At 33.3% G+C, this 13,312-nt stretch overlaps 3 protein-coding genes across 6 annotated transcripts; all 3 read left to right on the top strand.

Moving 5' to 3' along the window:
- Window positions 1-3,826: 3,826 nt before the first annotated feature.
- Window positions 3,827-6,164, top strand: LOC125203144. Of its 2 annotated transcripts, XM_048101437.1 has the most exons (6): window positions 3,833-4,131; window positions 4,665-4,730; window positions 4,959-5,015; window positions 5,304-5,366; window positions 5,803-5,862; window positions 5,947-6,164. In XM_048101437.1, the coding sequence occupies exons 1-6, from the start codon at window positions 4,119-4,121 to the stop codon at window positions 6,153-6,155; spliced, it is 468 nt and encodes a 155-aa protein (XP_047957394.1). In that variant the 5' UTR covers window positions 3,833-4,118; the 3' UTR covers window positions 6,156-6,164. The 2 variants fall into 2 exon arrangements, with proteins under 2 accessions (XP_047957395.1, XP_047957394.1); XM_048101438.1 differs by lacking the exon at window positions 4,959-5,015 and having other exon boundaries at window positions 3,827-4,131.
- A 1,314-nt stretch (window positions 6,165-7,478) lies between these two features.
- Window positions 7,479-9,954, top strand: LOC125203104. Of its 2 annotated transcripts, XM_048101392.1 has the most exons (6): window positions 7,486-7,923; window positions 8,455-8,520; window positions 8,749-8,805; window positions 9,094-9,156; window positions 9,593-9,652; window positions 9,737-9,954. In XM_048101392.1, exons 1-6 carry the CDS (start codon window positions 7,911-7,913, stop codon window positions 9,943-9,945), a joined length of 468 nt encoding a protein of 155 aa, XP_047957349.1. In that variant the 5' UTR covers window positions 7,486-7,910; the 3' UTR covers window positions 9,946-9,954. The 2 variants fall into 2 exon arrangements, with proteins under 2 accessions (XP_047957350.1, XP_047957349.1); XM_048101393.1 differs by lacking the exon at window positions 8,749-8,805 and having other exon boundaries at window positions 7,479-7,923.
- A 1,314-nt stretch (window positions 9,955-11,268) lies between these two features.
- Window positions 11,269-12,948, top strand: LOC125203318. 2 transcript variants are annotated; one of them, XR_007173341.1, is made up of 4 exons: window positions 11,273-11,713; window positions 12,247-12,312; window positions 12,541-12,597; window positions 12,886-12,948. XR_007173341.1 is itself a non-coding variant. In XM_048101637.1 (3 exons), the coding sequence occupies exons 1-3, from the start codon at window positions 11,426-11,428 to the stop codon at window positions 12,910-12,912; spliced, it is 381 nt and encodes a 126-aa protein (XP_047957594.1). In that variant the 5' UTR covers window positions 11,269-11,425; the 3' UTR covers window positions 12,913-12,947. The 2 variants fall into 2 exon arrangements, 1 of the variants encoding a protein (XP_047957594.1); XM_048101637.1 differs by lacking the exon at window positions 12,541-12,597 and having other exon boundaries at window positions 11,269-11,713; window positions 12,886-12,947.
- The last annotated feature ends 364 nt before the right edge of the window (window positions 12,949-13,312 follow it).

Raw genomic sequence — 13,312 nt, 5'->3', positions numbered from 1 at the left:
TAGATGATCTTGAGAATATTGATGTGGCTATAGGAGATGAGGATAAGGCAATTTTGTTATTAAATGCTCTTCCTAAATCTTTTGATCAACTGCGAGATGCGATTTTGTATGGGAAAGACAAGGCCATCACTTTTGTGGAGGTTCAGACAGCAATTCGAGCTAAAGAAATCCACAAAGGGGGATGGGAAATGAGGCTAGTTCATCTGTTGCAGAGAGCCTCAATGTGAAGAAACATAAGTTCAAGAAACCATTCAAGAAACATCCAAGAGTGTTCAACATGATCAAAAAGAGACTCGTTCTTGCCATTGGTGCAAGAAGCCCGGTCACTTGAAAAAGGACTGCTATGTTTGGAAGAAAAAACAGGCACAGGCTGGTGAGAAGATGGTGAACGCCACAGATTGCCCAGAAGAGAGTCAAGAGCATCAGATTCTGAATGTGATGGAAAGTGGAATTGGTGGGAGCTGGATCATGGATTCAGGCTGCAGTTTCCACATGAGCTCTAACTTGATGTGGTTTCAAGATCTGAGTGAAAGTTCTGGGACAGTAATTTTGGGCAACAATCAAGTATGCCATGTGAAAGGCATTGGCTCTGTTGTGAGATAGAGTGGGAGAAAACGTGAAGCCCCCCTCAAGATACCATCAAATGCTTTTCTGTTTCTCCGTGTTGGGGGAGGTGAGTATAGAACCGCCTTCCCGGAGAAAATACCCGGAAGGATAAGTGGATGGCTATGGTGGGGGAGATAAAACTTTTCTTAAGAAGGAACCCGGATACTAGTGGGGGGGAAGGTAAAGACGGAATTGTAAAGGATTTCAAGAAGAAGATTGAATCGCAGGGGGGATCATTCGTTCCCCAGACACAGAGGTTCACACAGGGGGTGTGGATTTCAATGAGGTATTTTCTCCAGTTGTGAAACATATTTCAATTCAATATTATTTTCTTTTTGGAAAAAAGATAGAAAGGGAACAACTTGATGTTAAGACCGCCTTCGATGGTGGAGCAAAAAATTTACGGTCAAGGGTTTGTCGCCCGGAAAATAAAGGGAAAAAGTTTGTTTGCTCAAGGGGAGTTTTAATTAAAAAAAGGAGAAAGGGTTGGAGCGGCTATTAGCTGGAAGTCAAGTCTCTAAAGTGTAGTTGCACTATCAACTACAAAAGCTGAATTTATGGCTTTAACTGCAGCAGTGAAGGAAAGTTATTGGTTGAAAGGTATAGCTGCTGACTTTGGTTTCGAGCAGGGAGCTATATCAATTGGTTGTGATAACAACAGCGCATTGTGTTTAGCAAAGCACAAGGTATACCATGAACGAAGTAAACATATAGATGTTCGTTTGCACTTCATCAGAGAAGGGATAGAAATGGGTGAAGTGAAAGTGTTCAAGGTGCACACAGATGACAATCCAGCAGATATGCTGACAAAGCCATTGCTTAAAGACAAGTTTGAGCTCTGCAAGAAATTGGTGAGTGTTTGTAAGCTGAAGACAAGACAGAGTAAGGTTTGATCAATCAAGGTGGAGTCTGTTATGATGATTGATTACAGCAGCTGTGTTGAGCTAAATCAAGCTCAAGATGTGCAAGTTAGAGGGTTTGATATGGAGACTGCTTTGGGCTATCCTGAGCCGTTGGATGGTAATTAGTTAGATGTTTTAATCATAATCGTCGATTTGTATCTAGCTGATTAATAGAGTGAGTCTTAGCTTGTGGAATACTCATTCACCAAAAATCATCTCTCTCGTTTTATATTCTTCCAGAAATTGAATAAGAAATTCTTTCCCTAAATTCTTGTGTTCTTTTAATCGTTTTCAATTCCTGTTAGATTCACAAAAACAATTTAATTTTCTTGTACTTTATGTTTATCTTAAGTTCATGAAGATTGACACGTCTTTTTTGGAACTATACAATGTTAATATTTTAAGATTTAAAAAGGTATTTGTGATGATCTGGGAAACACAATTTAATTTTCTTGTACTTAATTAGTAAAGTATATCTGTTATGCAAATTTTTAATTTAAGTACATTATTGTACCAGAATCTTGATATAGTATTCGAGAGTAGCCTATCGAATAAAAATGAGTGTTTCATCAAACAACAAATCGTCTATGTGGGAAGTGTGCTGATTTGGGGAATAAAAGATAATTACTCTTCAAAATGCCGTTTTATGTTTTGTTTATTATTTTTAGAAAAATGTTTTGGAGACATAATGTCTAAGACATAATGAGATTAAAGTAGTAATTTTATTTTACATTTAATTTTAAATTAAATTTAAATTTTGTATATGTACTTTGTTGCCCCTGCATTTATATATGGAAGAAGTATTAATTAAGATCTTGATAAGGTTAATTTGATTATTTGTAAAATATAGAGTTCTTAACTAAATTTACTGTATCAAGAAAAATTAAATTATATTTCAAAATATAAATAACTTTAAATTATTATTATTTTACATCATTGTTAATGCTAGTATTGACCATAATTAATATTTACTTTTCTTTATTAAATATTGAAATTTTACTATATCATATAGCAACAAATTTGGAGTATGCAATTTTGATTTTAAAATTATTTGAGATGCAGTTTTGATTTTTAATACTAATTGAGTATGTAATTTTGATTTTAAAATTTTTTAAATTGTAATATTAATTATTTACATTTCATTTTTACTATTATTTCTGGAATTACAACTAAAAAAAATAAATCACATGTTCTAAACTAATACTCTTATATTTAACATTTTAAAGCTATATATTTAAAATCTTCTCATTTTCCTATATTAAAATTACTAACTAAAAAAGGATATTATTAATGGAGCTTATGATTCTTAATTTTCTTAATTCTTAATATAATTAGTTGATGTACGATATATTAAATAATCTAAAATGAGAAAAGTTGATTCATCCAATTATTTTCGCATTAAAAAATAAAATAATTTTTTATTTTTGAAACATTATAAAGTTAATTTTCTAAGCACAATTTTATAGAGTCAAAGGCTAACTAGTACTTGTCAATCAAAATATAAAAAGATACATGTGATAAAAGTTAAGAAAATTAATACAAAAATACAAAAAGATAACGCAAATAAATGATTCATCATAATAACTACTACTATTATTTAATCATACAATTCAAATTTGAATAAGACATTTAACAAAAAAAATATAATAAAATTAACCGGCTATGAAAGTATAACATAAAAAAAGAAAATAACTCATAATTAAATTATCAACAGATTAGATAAAAATTTTGAAAAAATAATAATATGAAGTTATCAAATTATTTTATTATTAAATAATAATTTAGTCTGCATTATAGTAACTAATTTATAATCTGAATTCATGATTTTTAAATAAATAAAATAGTATAAAATTAACATGAAAAAAATGATATATAAACACATAAAAAGTTTCGAGCATGATAGTAGCTTATATCCAATCAAATCAATAAATATGCATTTAGATAAAGATATTTAATTTGATTTAATATTTCTTAATTAGATTTGTATCCATTTAATATGATATTGGGTAAAGTAGTCATTATAAAAAATATATCTATGTCAAAATGCCACAAAGATATTATGGCTTGGAGACATTATGTCTTTAAATCACTATCTTATTTTTATCTCTAATTAAATAGTATAGTAGACTATTCGGGGCGGGACCCACTGAAAACAAATAGGGTTCATGACTTCATTCTATTTTATGCGCACGAATGGATAGTAGAATCGTTTATTTCGGAAACATTAAAAAATAATCACGCTCTTTAGTGCGGGACCCACACTAATACTATTTTCAGTCACCAATGACGATAGTTTCGACCCAAATTTGTTGTTTCATTCCATTTCATATCTTCAATGGATAACGACTTCCCCCAAATTCTCAAAAAGATGAAACCATTAATCTCTCTAATTCCATATAATATTATTACGATGTACAATCCGGTGATAATGAGAAATATTATGCTGTTGTACCGCATACCGCATAGTGTGCGGCCTAATTTTTTTTACATTAGCTTATACATAAATAAGATATATCGACAGTTATTTTACTTTAAAGTTACTCATCTATCACGTTCTCTCTCCTTCCCCCTTTCCGCTTTTCTCGCCATTCTGATCTTATTTCCACCGCGATGGATCAGCCAGGTTTTGTGATATTCTTTCTTTTTTCTCGTTTATATTCTCTCAATTTTGTTTCCGTTGATTTCGCGATTTTGCGATTTTTCTGTCGATTTTTCTCGTTGCTTTGTTTTAATGCGGTTTTCTGTCGATTTTGCGATTTTGCGTTGTTTAAATGCGACTCTCTATCTATTTTGCGTTTTTGCCTTTTGTAAATGCGATTTTCTGTCGATTTCGTCATTTTGCTTTGTGTTAAAGCGATTCTCTATCGATTTCGCGATTTTGTTTTGTGTAGATGCAATTTTCTGTTTCTCGATTTTAATGCCATTTTTTGTGGATTTCGCGATTTTTCTCTGTGTAAATGCGCTTTTCTGCCGATATCACGAATTTGCTTTGTTTATATACAATTTACTGTCTATTTCGCGTTTCTGCTGTGTGTAATTGCTATTTTTTGTCTATTTCCAAATATTGCTTTGTGTAAATAACATTTTCTGTCTATTTTGCTCTTTTATGTATACATATCAGTGTTCTAAATTTTCATAATATTGTTGTTGTGGCAGAGGATGGTATTGCGTTGGATGCAGAGAAAAATGAGCTGGTTAAGGCAACAACTTACACTGCCGCTGGTATGTTCATTTGTATATTTGGTTGTGTCAATTCATAGTTTGAAATTGAACTATAGTATGAGTTAGCCTTCTATGTTAGCTGAAAGATAATTTTTATGTTCTTGTTTTTATTGTGGGAAATTTTAAGGTAAATTGTATCATTTGGTTGAAATTGAACTATTTTTGCTTTTATATTTGTGTTGGAGGCTGAAAATTGTGCATATATGCTTATTGTTTTTATTGTGGCAGAGGACAATATTGTGGGTGAGCTTGTGAATGAGGCTGTTAAGGCAAAAAATGTTGCTGGTATGGTGTGTTTTAATTTCCTTTGTACATTGTTGCCTTGTCCATAGTTGCCCTATTAGTATTCCCTATTTTTTCTTTGTTGCCTTGTCCTATTATGCCCTATTTTTTTCATTGTTTTAATTTCCTTTGTACATTGTTGCCTTGTCCATAGTTGCCCTATTAGTATGCCCTATTTTTTCATTGTTGCCTTGTCCTATTATGCCCTATTTTTTTCATTGTTGCCCTTTTAGTGGCCCTATTAGTATACCAACAAAGTGGCTAATTTCATTGTCATTGTTGTTGTGTCAGATGATGTTATTGTGGAGAATGCAGTGAAAGAGCAGGTTAAGGCAACAACTGTCACTGACGCAGGTATTGTTTGCTTTCATTTCATTTGTATGTTTGTTTGTGTCTAATCATAGTTTGGTTCATTAATTGTATTAGTTAGCCTTCTATGTTAGCTGAAATATAAATTTTATCTTCCTGTTTGTATTGTGGGAAATTTTAAGATAAATTGTATCAGTTAGTTGAAATTGACCTTGTTTTGCTTTTATGTTTGCGTTGGATGCACAGAATTGTATCAGAATTGTGCATGTTCATTGACATTGTTTTTGTTTCTGTTCATTGAAGTTGCTGTTGTTTTTGCATATATGATTTTTATTAGTTTACTGATTCTGTGAAGTTCATGTGAGTATTTCTGTCTCAACATATGCTACATTAGTCTTCCTTTGTTTCATCGATCTTTGTGTTGTAGTAGTTTGGAAATCTAATTGTAGTTTGGATGATAAATTTGATCTCTGTGTGGCAGTTGATGATGTTGTGGCGGAGAAATGGAAAGAGCCAGTTTTGGTTGGTCTTGTTGGTTCTGGTATGATTTGCCTTTATTTTAGTTCTATATTCTATAGTTCATGAGCATGTTTTCATTGACCTTGACCTTGTTATTTTGTGGCAGCGGAAGATTATACACCAAGAGCTAACAAACTGCCTTCCCTCAGTTGTGCTACTGTCTACAAAAATGAAAAAGGGGAAGAACGAGCTATTTGCTATGTTTGTAAAGCATTTGGTGATCGAACGACCTTGACCTTATCATTCTTGAACTCATATCCAGATTCAGTTTGCACCCAACCACTAGCCTCGGCCACACCGCAACATTTTACATGAAATTTTGACTTACGGTGCTCTTTGAAGTCATAAGCTTTGAGCTCGAACCTCAAAGCTTATGACTTCAAAGAGCACCGTAAGTCAAAATTTCATGTAAAATGTTGCGGTGTGGCCGAGGCTAGTGGTTGGGTGCAAACTGAATCTGGATATGAGTTCAAGAATGATAAGGCTGCGCTCAAGGGCAAAGTGAAGCTCAAGGGTAAAGATGTGTTGCTGATACCCTCTGAACCCATTGACACTCTTCTGGAAGATCCTGTCTCAGCTTCAGATTTGCTGAAGCAAATTCTTTTCACTGTTGTGGAGATCAAGGTTCTGCTTGAGAGCAAGTTTAACGGACCTGCTCCAGAATGATGTTGAAACCCATTATCTCTCGAAGTTCTATTGATGATATAATCAAGTAGTTTTGCATCTGAATTCGAGTTTTTACTCAGCTGAAGTCTTACTCGTAGTCTACGTATTCTGAAACGCTTGGATTATAGAATTTGGTTTTTTAGCATCTCTGGTTTTGCAAGTTATATGGGCCTTTATTCAGAATTTTACCTAGCATAGTTGATTATGCTTATCTAGCAATGGACGGAGTACAGGATTTGAAAACCATGTGTTGGTATTAGAATCAATAGCTTTAAATACTTGCCATCAGTAAATATCCTTTGCTTCTAATTAACACTTGCATGAGTTTTTCATGTTCGCCCTTGTTGAATGACTCCTCTCTTTTATGCCAAACTCACATAATTTGACCTCATTATCTATTATATTTTATAACTAGGTATTGTGATGCAATTTTGTGCGAGTGGTTCTTTCTTGCAAAATTCCTTCTGCTTACCTTTCTTATTTTTTGTGGTCGTAGATTGGGATTTGGGTGGCATTGAAGAGCCTTTTATTAGCTTAAGATTATCCGACCCTGCCTATTTAGTAATAAGTTATTCAATAAATTGAAAGCATGAGTCATTACAAAAATAAATATAAAAATAGTATTGATCTCATTCATATTGTATTATATGTATGAGTCATACATATTCAAAAAGTTATCCGACCCTAATTGAAAGCATGAGTTATTACGGTATTGTATTATTTTTTTATAAAAATATTTTTGCATTCATGCAATACCAACAAAGTGGCATGACATCACTGTACAAATTACAAACACCATGGATGTATTGAAATTGTGTGCATACCAATAATGAAAAGTTTTACATATTTTACTATTTATTGCTAATCATGTTATACTGATTTTTTACTACTAGTATTTTATTTATGGAGAATATCAATAGGTAACGTAACATCAAATCATCTGTTTTTTTCTCTATAAATATGCCCATTCTTCCTTCTTCTTCTGCCCCACATTTTTCCTTGTCTACCTTCTCTCTCAAAACCAAATTTTCCCATTTCTATTTCCTCAATGTTCTAACAAACTATTTTCAGTCACCAATGACGATAGTTTCGACCCAAATTTGTTGTTTCATTCCATTTCATATCTTCAATGGATAACGACTTCCCCCAAATTCTCAAAAAGATGAAACCATTAATCTCTCTAATTCCATATAATATTATTACGATGTACAATCCGGTGATAATGAGAAATATTATGCTGTTGTACCGCATACCGCATAGTGTGCGGCCTAATTTTTTTTACATTAGCTTATACATAAATAAGATATATCGACAGTTATTTTACTTTAAAGTTACTCATCTATCACGTTCTCTCTCCTTCCCCCTTTCCGCTTTTCTCGCCATTCTGATCTTATTTCCACCGCGATGGATCAGCCAGGTTTTGTGATATTCTTTCTTTTTTCTCGTTTATATTCTCTCAATTTTGTTTCCGTTGATTTCGCGATTTTGCGATTTTTCTGTCGATTTTTCTCGTTGCTTTGTTTTAATGCGGTTTTGTCGATTTCGCGATTTTGCGTTGTTTAAATGCGACTCTCTATCTATTTTGCGTTTTTGCCTTTTGTAAATGCGATTTTCTGTCGATTTCGTCATTTTGCTTTGTGTTAAAGCGATTCTCTATCGATTTCGCGATTTTGTTTTGTGTAGATGCAATTTTCTGTTTCTCGATTTTAATGCCATTTTTTGTGGATTTCGCGATTTTTCTCTGTGTAAATGCGCTTTTCTGCCGATATCACGAATTTGCTTTGTTTATATACAATTTACTGTCTATTTCGCGTTTCTGCTGTGTGTAATTGCTATTTTTTGTCTATTTCCAAATATTGCTTTGTGTAAATAACATTTTCTGTCTATTTTGCTCTTTTATGTATACATATCAGTGTTCTAAATTTTCATAATATTGTTGTTGTGGCAGAGGATGGTATTGCGTTGGATGCAGAGAAAAATGAGCTGGTTAAGGCAACAACTTACACTGCCGCTGGTATGTTCATTTGTATATTTGGTTGTGTCAATTCATAGTTTGAAATTGAACTATAGTATGAGTTAGCCTTCTATGTTAGCTGAAAGATAATTTTTATGTTCTTGTTTTTATTGTGGGAAATTTTAAGGTAAATTGTATCATTTGGTTGAAATTGAACTATTTTTGCTTTTATATTTGTGTTGGAGGCTGAAAATTGTGCATATATGCTTATTGTTTTTATTGTGGCAGAGGACAATATTGTGGGTGAGCTTGTGAATGAGGCTGTTAAGGCAAAAAATGTTGCTGGTATGGTGTGTTTTAATTTCCTTTGTACATTGTTGCCTTGTCCATAGTTGCCCTATTAGTATTCCCTATTTTTTCTTTGTTGCCTTGTCCTATTATGCCCTATTTTTTTCATTGTTTTAATTTCCTTTGTACATTGTTGCCTTGTCCATAGTTGCCCTATTAGTATGCCCTATTTTTTCATTGTTGCCTTGTCCTATTATGCCCTATTTTTTTCATTGTTGCCCTTTTAGTGGCCCTATTAGTATACCAACAAAGTGGCTAATTTCATTGTCATTGTTGTTGTGTCAGATGATGTTATTGTGGAGAATGCAGTGAAAGAGCAGGTTAAGGCAACAACTGTCACTGACGCAGGTATTGTTTGCTTTCATTTCATTTGTATGTTTGTTTGTGTCTAATCATAGTTTGGTTCATTAATTGTATTAGTTAGCCTTCTATGTTAGCTGAAATATAAATTTTATCTTCCTGTTTGTATTGTGGGAAATTTTAAGATAAATTGTATCAGTTAGTTGAAATTGACCTTGTTTTGCTTTTATGTTTGCGTTGGATGCACAGAATTGTATCAGAATTGTGCATGTTCATTGACATTGTTTTTGTTTCTGTTCATTGAAGTTGCTGTTGTTTTTGCATATATGATTTTTATTAGTTTACTGATTCTGTGAAGTTCATGTGAGTATTTCTGTCTCAACATATGCTACATTAGTCTTCCTTTGTTTCATCGATCTTTGTGTTGTAGTAGTTTGGAAATCTAATTGTAGTTTGGATGATAAATTTGATCTCTGTGTGGCAGTTGATGATGTTGTGGCGGAGAAATGGAAAGAGCCAGTTTTGGTTGGTCTTGTTGGTTCTGGTATGATTTGCCTTTATTTTAGTTGTATATTCTATAGTTCATGAGCATGTTTTCATTGACCTTGACCTTGTTATTTTGTGGCAGCGGAAGATTATACACCAAGAGCTAACAAACTGCCTTCCCTCAGTTGTGCTACTGTCTACAAAAATGAAAAAGGGGAAGAACGAGCTATTTGCTATGTTTGTAAAGCATTTGGTGATCGAACGACCTTGACCTTATCATTCTTGAACTCATATCCAGATTCAGTTTGCACCCAACCACTAGCCTCGGCCACACCGCAACATTTTACATGAAATTTTGACTTACGGTGCTCTTTGAAGTCATAAGCTTTGAGCTCGAACCTCAAAGCTTATGACTTCAAAGAGCACCGTAAGTCAAAATTTCATGTAAAATGTTGCGGTGTGGCCGAGGCTAGTGGTTGGGTGCAAACTGAATCTGGATATGAGTTCAAGAATGATAAGGCTGCGCTCAAGGGCAAAGTGAAGCTCAAGGGTAAAGATGTGTTGCTGATACCCTCTGAACCCATTGACACTCTTCTGGAAGATCCTGTCTCAGCTTCAGATTTGCTGAAGCAAATTCTTTTCACTGTTGTGGAGATCAAGGTTCTGCTTGAGAGCAAGTTTAACGGACCTGCTCCAGAATGATGTTGAAACCCATTATCTCTCGAAGTTCTATTGATGATATAATCAAGTAGTTTTGCATCTGAATTCGAGTTTTTACTCAGCTGAAGTCTTACTCGTAGTCTACGTATTCTGAAACGCTTGGATTATAGAATTTGGTTTTTTAGCATCTCTGGTTTTGCAAGTTATATGGGCCTTTATTCAGAATTTTACCTAGCATAGTTGATTATGCTTATCTAGCAATGGACGGAGTACAGGATTTGAAAACCATGTGTTGGTATTAGAATCAATAGCTTTAAATACTTGCCATCAGTAAATATCCTTTGCTTCTAATTAACACTTGCATGAGTTTTTCATGTTCGCCCTTGTTGAATGACTCCTCTCTTTTATGCCAAACTCACATAATTTGACCTCATTATCTATTATATTTTATAACTAGGTATTGTGATGCAATTTTGTGCGAGTGGTTCTTTCTTGCAAAATTCCTTCTGCTTACCTTTCTTATTTTTTGTGGTCGTAGATTGGGATTTGGGTGGCATTGAAGAGCCTTTTATTAGCTTAAGATTATCCGACCCTGCCTATTTAGTAATAAGTTATTCAATAAATTGAAAGCATGAGTCATTACAAAAATAAATATAAAAATAGTATTGATCTCATTCATATTGTATTATATGTATGAGTCATACATATTCAAAAAGTTATCCGACCCTAATTGAAAGCATGAGTTATTACGGTATTGTATTATTTTTTTATAAAAATATTTTTGCATTCATGCAATACCAACAAAGTGGCATGACATCACTGTACAAATTACAAACACCATGGATGTATTGAAATTGTGTGCATACCAATAATGAAAAGTTTTACATATTTTACTATTTATTGCTAATCATGTTATACTGATTTTTTACTACTAGTATTTTATTTATGGAGAATATCAATAGGTAACGTAACATCAAATCATCTGTTTTTTTCTCTATAAATATGCCCATTCTTCCTTCTTCTTCTGCCCCACATTTTTCCTTGTCTACCTTCTCTCTCAAAACCAAATTTTCCCATTTCTATTTCCTCAATGTTCTAACAAACTATTTTCAGTCACCAATGACGATAGTTTCGACCCAAATTTGTTGTTTCATTCCATTTCATATCTTCAATGGATAACGACTTCCCCCAAATTCTCAAAAAGATGAAACCATTAATCTCTCTAATTCCATATAATATTATTGCGATGTACAATCCGGTGATAATGAGAAATATTATGCTGTTGTACCGCATACCGCATAGTGTGCGGCCTAATTTTTTTTACATTAGCTTATACATAAATAAGATATATCGACAGTTATTTTACTTTAAAGTTACTCATCTATCACGTTCTCTCTCCTTCCCCCTTTCCGCTTTTCTCGCCATTCTGATCTTATTTCCACCGCGATGGATCAGCCAGGTTTTGTGATATTCTTTCTTTTTTCTCGTTTATATTCTCTCAATTTTGTTTCCGTTGATTTCGCGATTTTGCGATTTTTCTGTCGATTTTTCTCGTTGCTTTGTTTTAATGCGGTTTTCTGTCGATTTTGCGATTTTGCGTTGTTTAAATGCGACTCTCTATCTATTTTGCGTTTTTGCCTTTTGTAAATGCGATTTTCTGTCGATTTCGTCATTTTGCTTTGTGTTAAAGCGATTCTCTATCGATTTCGCGATTTTGTTTTGTGTAGATGCAATTTTCTGTTTCTCGATTTTAATGCCATTTTTTGTGGATTTCGCGATTTTTCTCTGTGTAAATGCGCTTTTCTGCCGATATCACGAATTTGCTTTGTTTATATACAATTTACTGTCTATTTCGCGTTTCTGCTGTGTGTAATTGCTATTTTTTGTCTATTTCCAAATATTGCTTTGTGTAAATAACATTTTCTGTCTATTTTGCTCTTTTATGTATACATATCAGTGTTCTAAATTTTCATAATATTGTTGTTGTGGCAGAGGATGGTATTGCGTTGGATGCAGAGAAAAATGAGCTGGTTAAGGCAACAACTTACACTGCCGCTGGTATGTTCATTTGTATATTTGGTTGTGTCAATTCATAGTTTGAAATTGAACTATAGTATGAGTTAGCCTTCTATGTTAGCTGAAAGATAATTTTTATGTTCTTGTTTTTATTGTGGGAAATTTTAAGGTAAATTGTATCATTTGGTTGAAATTGAACTATTTTTGCTTTTATATTTGTGTTGGAGGCTGAAAATTGTGCATATATGCTTATTGTTTTTATTGTGGCAGAGGACAATATTGTGGGTGAGCTTGTGAATGAGGCTGTTAAGGCAAAAAATGTTGCTGGTATGGTGTGTTTTAATTTCCTTTGTACATTGTTGCCTTGTCCATAGTTGCCCTATTAGTATTCCCTATTTTTTCTTTGTTGCCTTGTCCTATTATGCCCTATTTTTTTCATTGTTTTAATTTCCTTTGTACATTGTTGCCTTGTCCATAGTTGCCCTATTAGTATGCCCTATTTTTTCATTGTTGCCTTGTCCTATTATGCCCTATTTTTTTCATTGTTGCCCTTTTAGTGGCCCTATTAGTATACCAACAAAGTGGCTAATTTCATTGTCATTGTTGTTGTGTCAGATGATGTTATTGTGGAGAATGCAGTGAAAGAGCAGGTTAAGGCAACAACTGTCACTGACGCAGGTATTGTTTGCTTTCATTTCATTTGTATGTTTGTTTGTGTCTATCATAGTTTGGTTCATTAATTGTATTAGTTAGCCTTCTATGTTAGCTGAAATATAAATTTTATCTTCCTGTTTGTATTGTGGGAAATTTTAAGATAAATTGTATCAGTTAGTTGAAATTGACCTTGTTTTGCTTTTATGTTTGCGTTGGATGCACAGAATTGTATCAGAATTGTGCATGTTCATTGACATTGTTTTTGTTTCTGTTCATTGAAGTTGCTGTTGTTTTTGCATATATGATTTTTATTAGTTTACTGATTCTGTGAAGTTCATGTGAGTATTTCTGTCTCAACATATGCTACATTAGTCTTCCTTTGTTTCAT

This window comes from Salvia hispanica, chromosome 2, assembly GCF_023119035.1.
Source record: "Salvia hispanica cultivar TCC Black 2014 chromosome 2, UniMelb_Shisp_WGS_1.0, whole genome shotgun sequence".
NCBI classification, from domain to species: domain Eukaryota; kingdom Viridiplantae; phylum Streptophyta; class Magnoliopsida; order Lamiales; family Lamiaceae; genus Salvia; species Salvia hispanica.
This window is presented reverse-complemented; position numbering and strand designations above follow the sequence as displayed.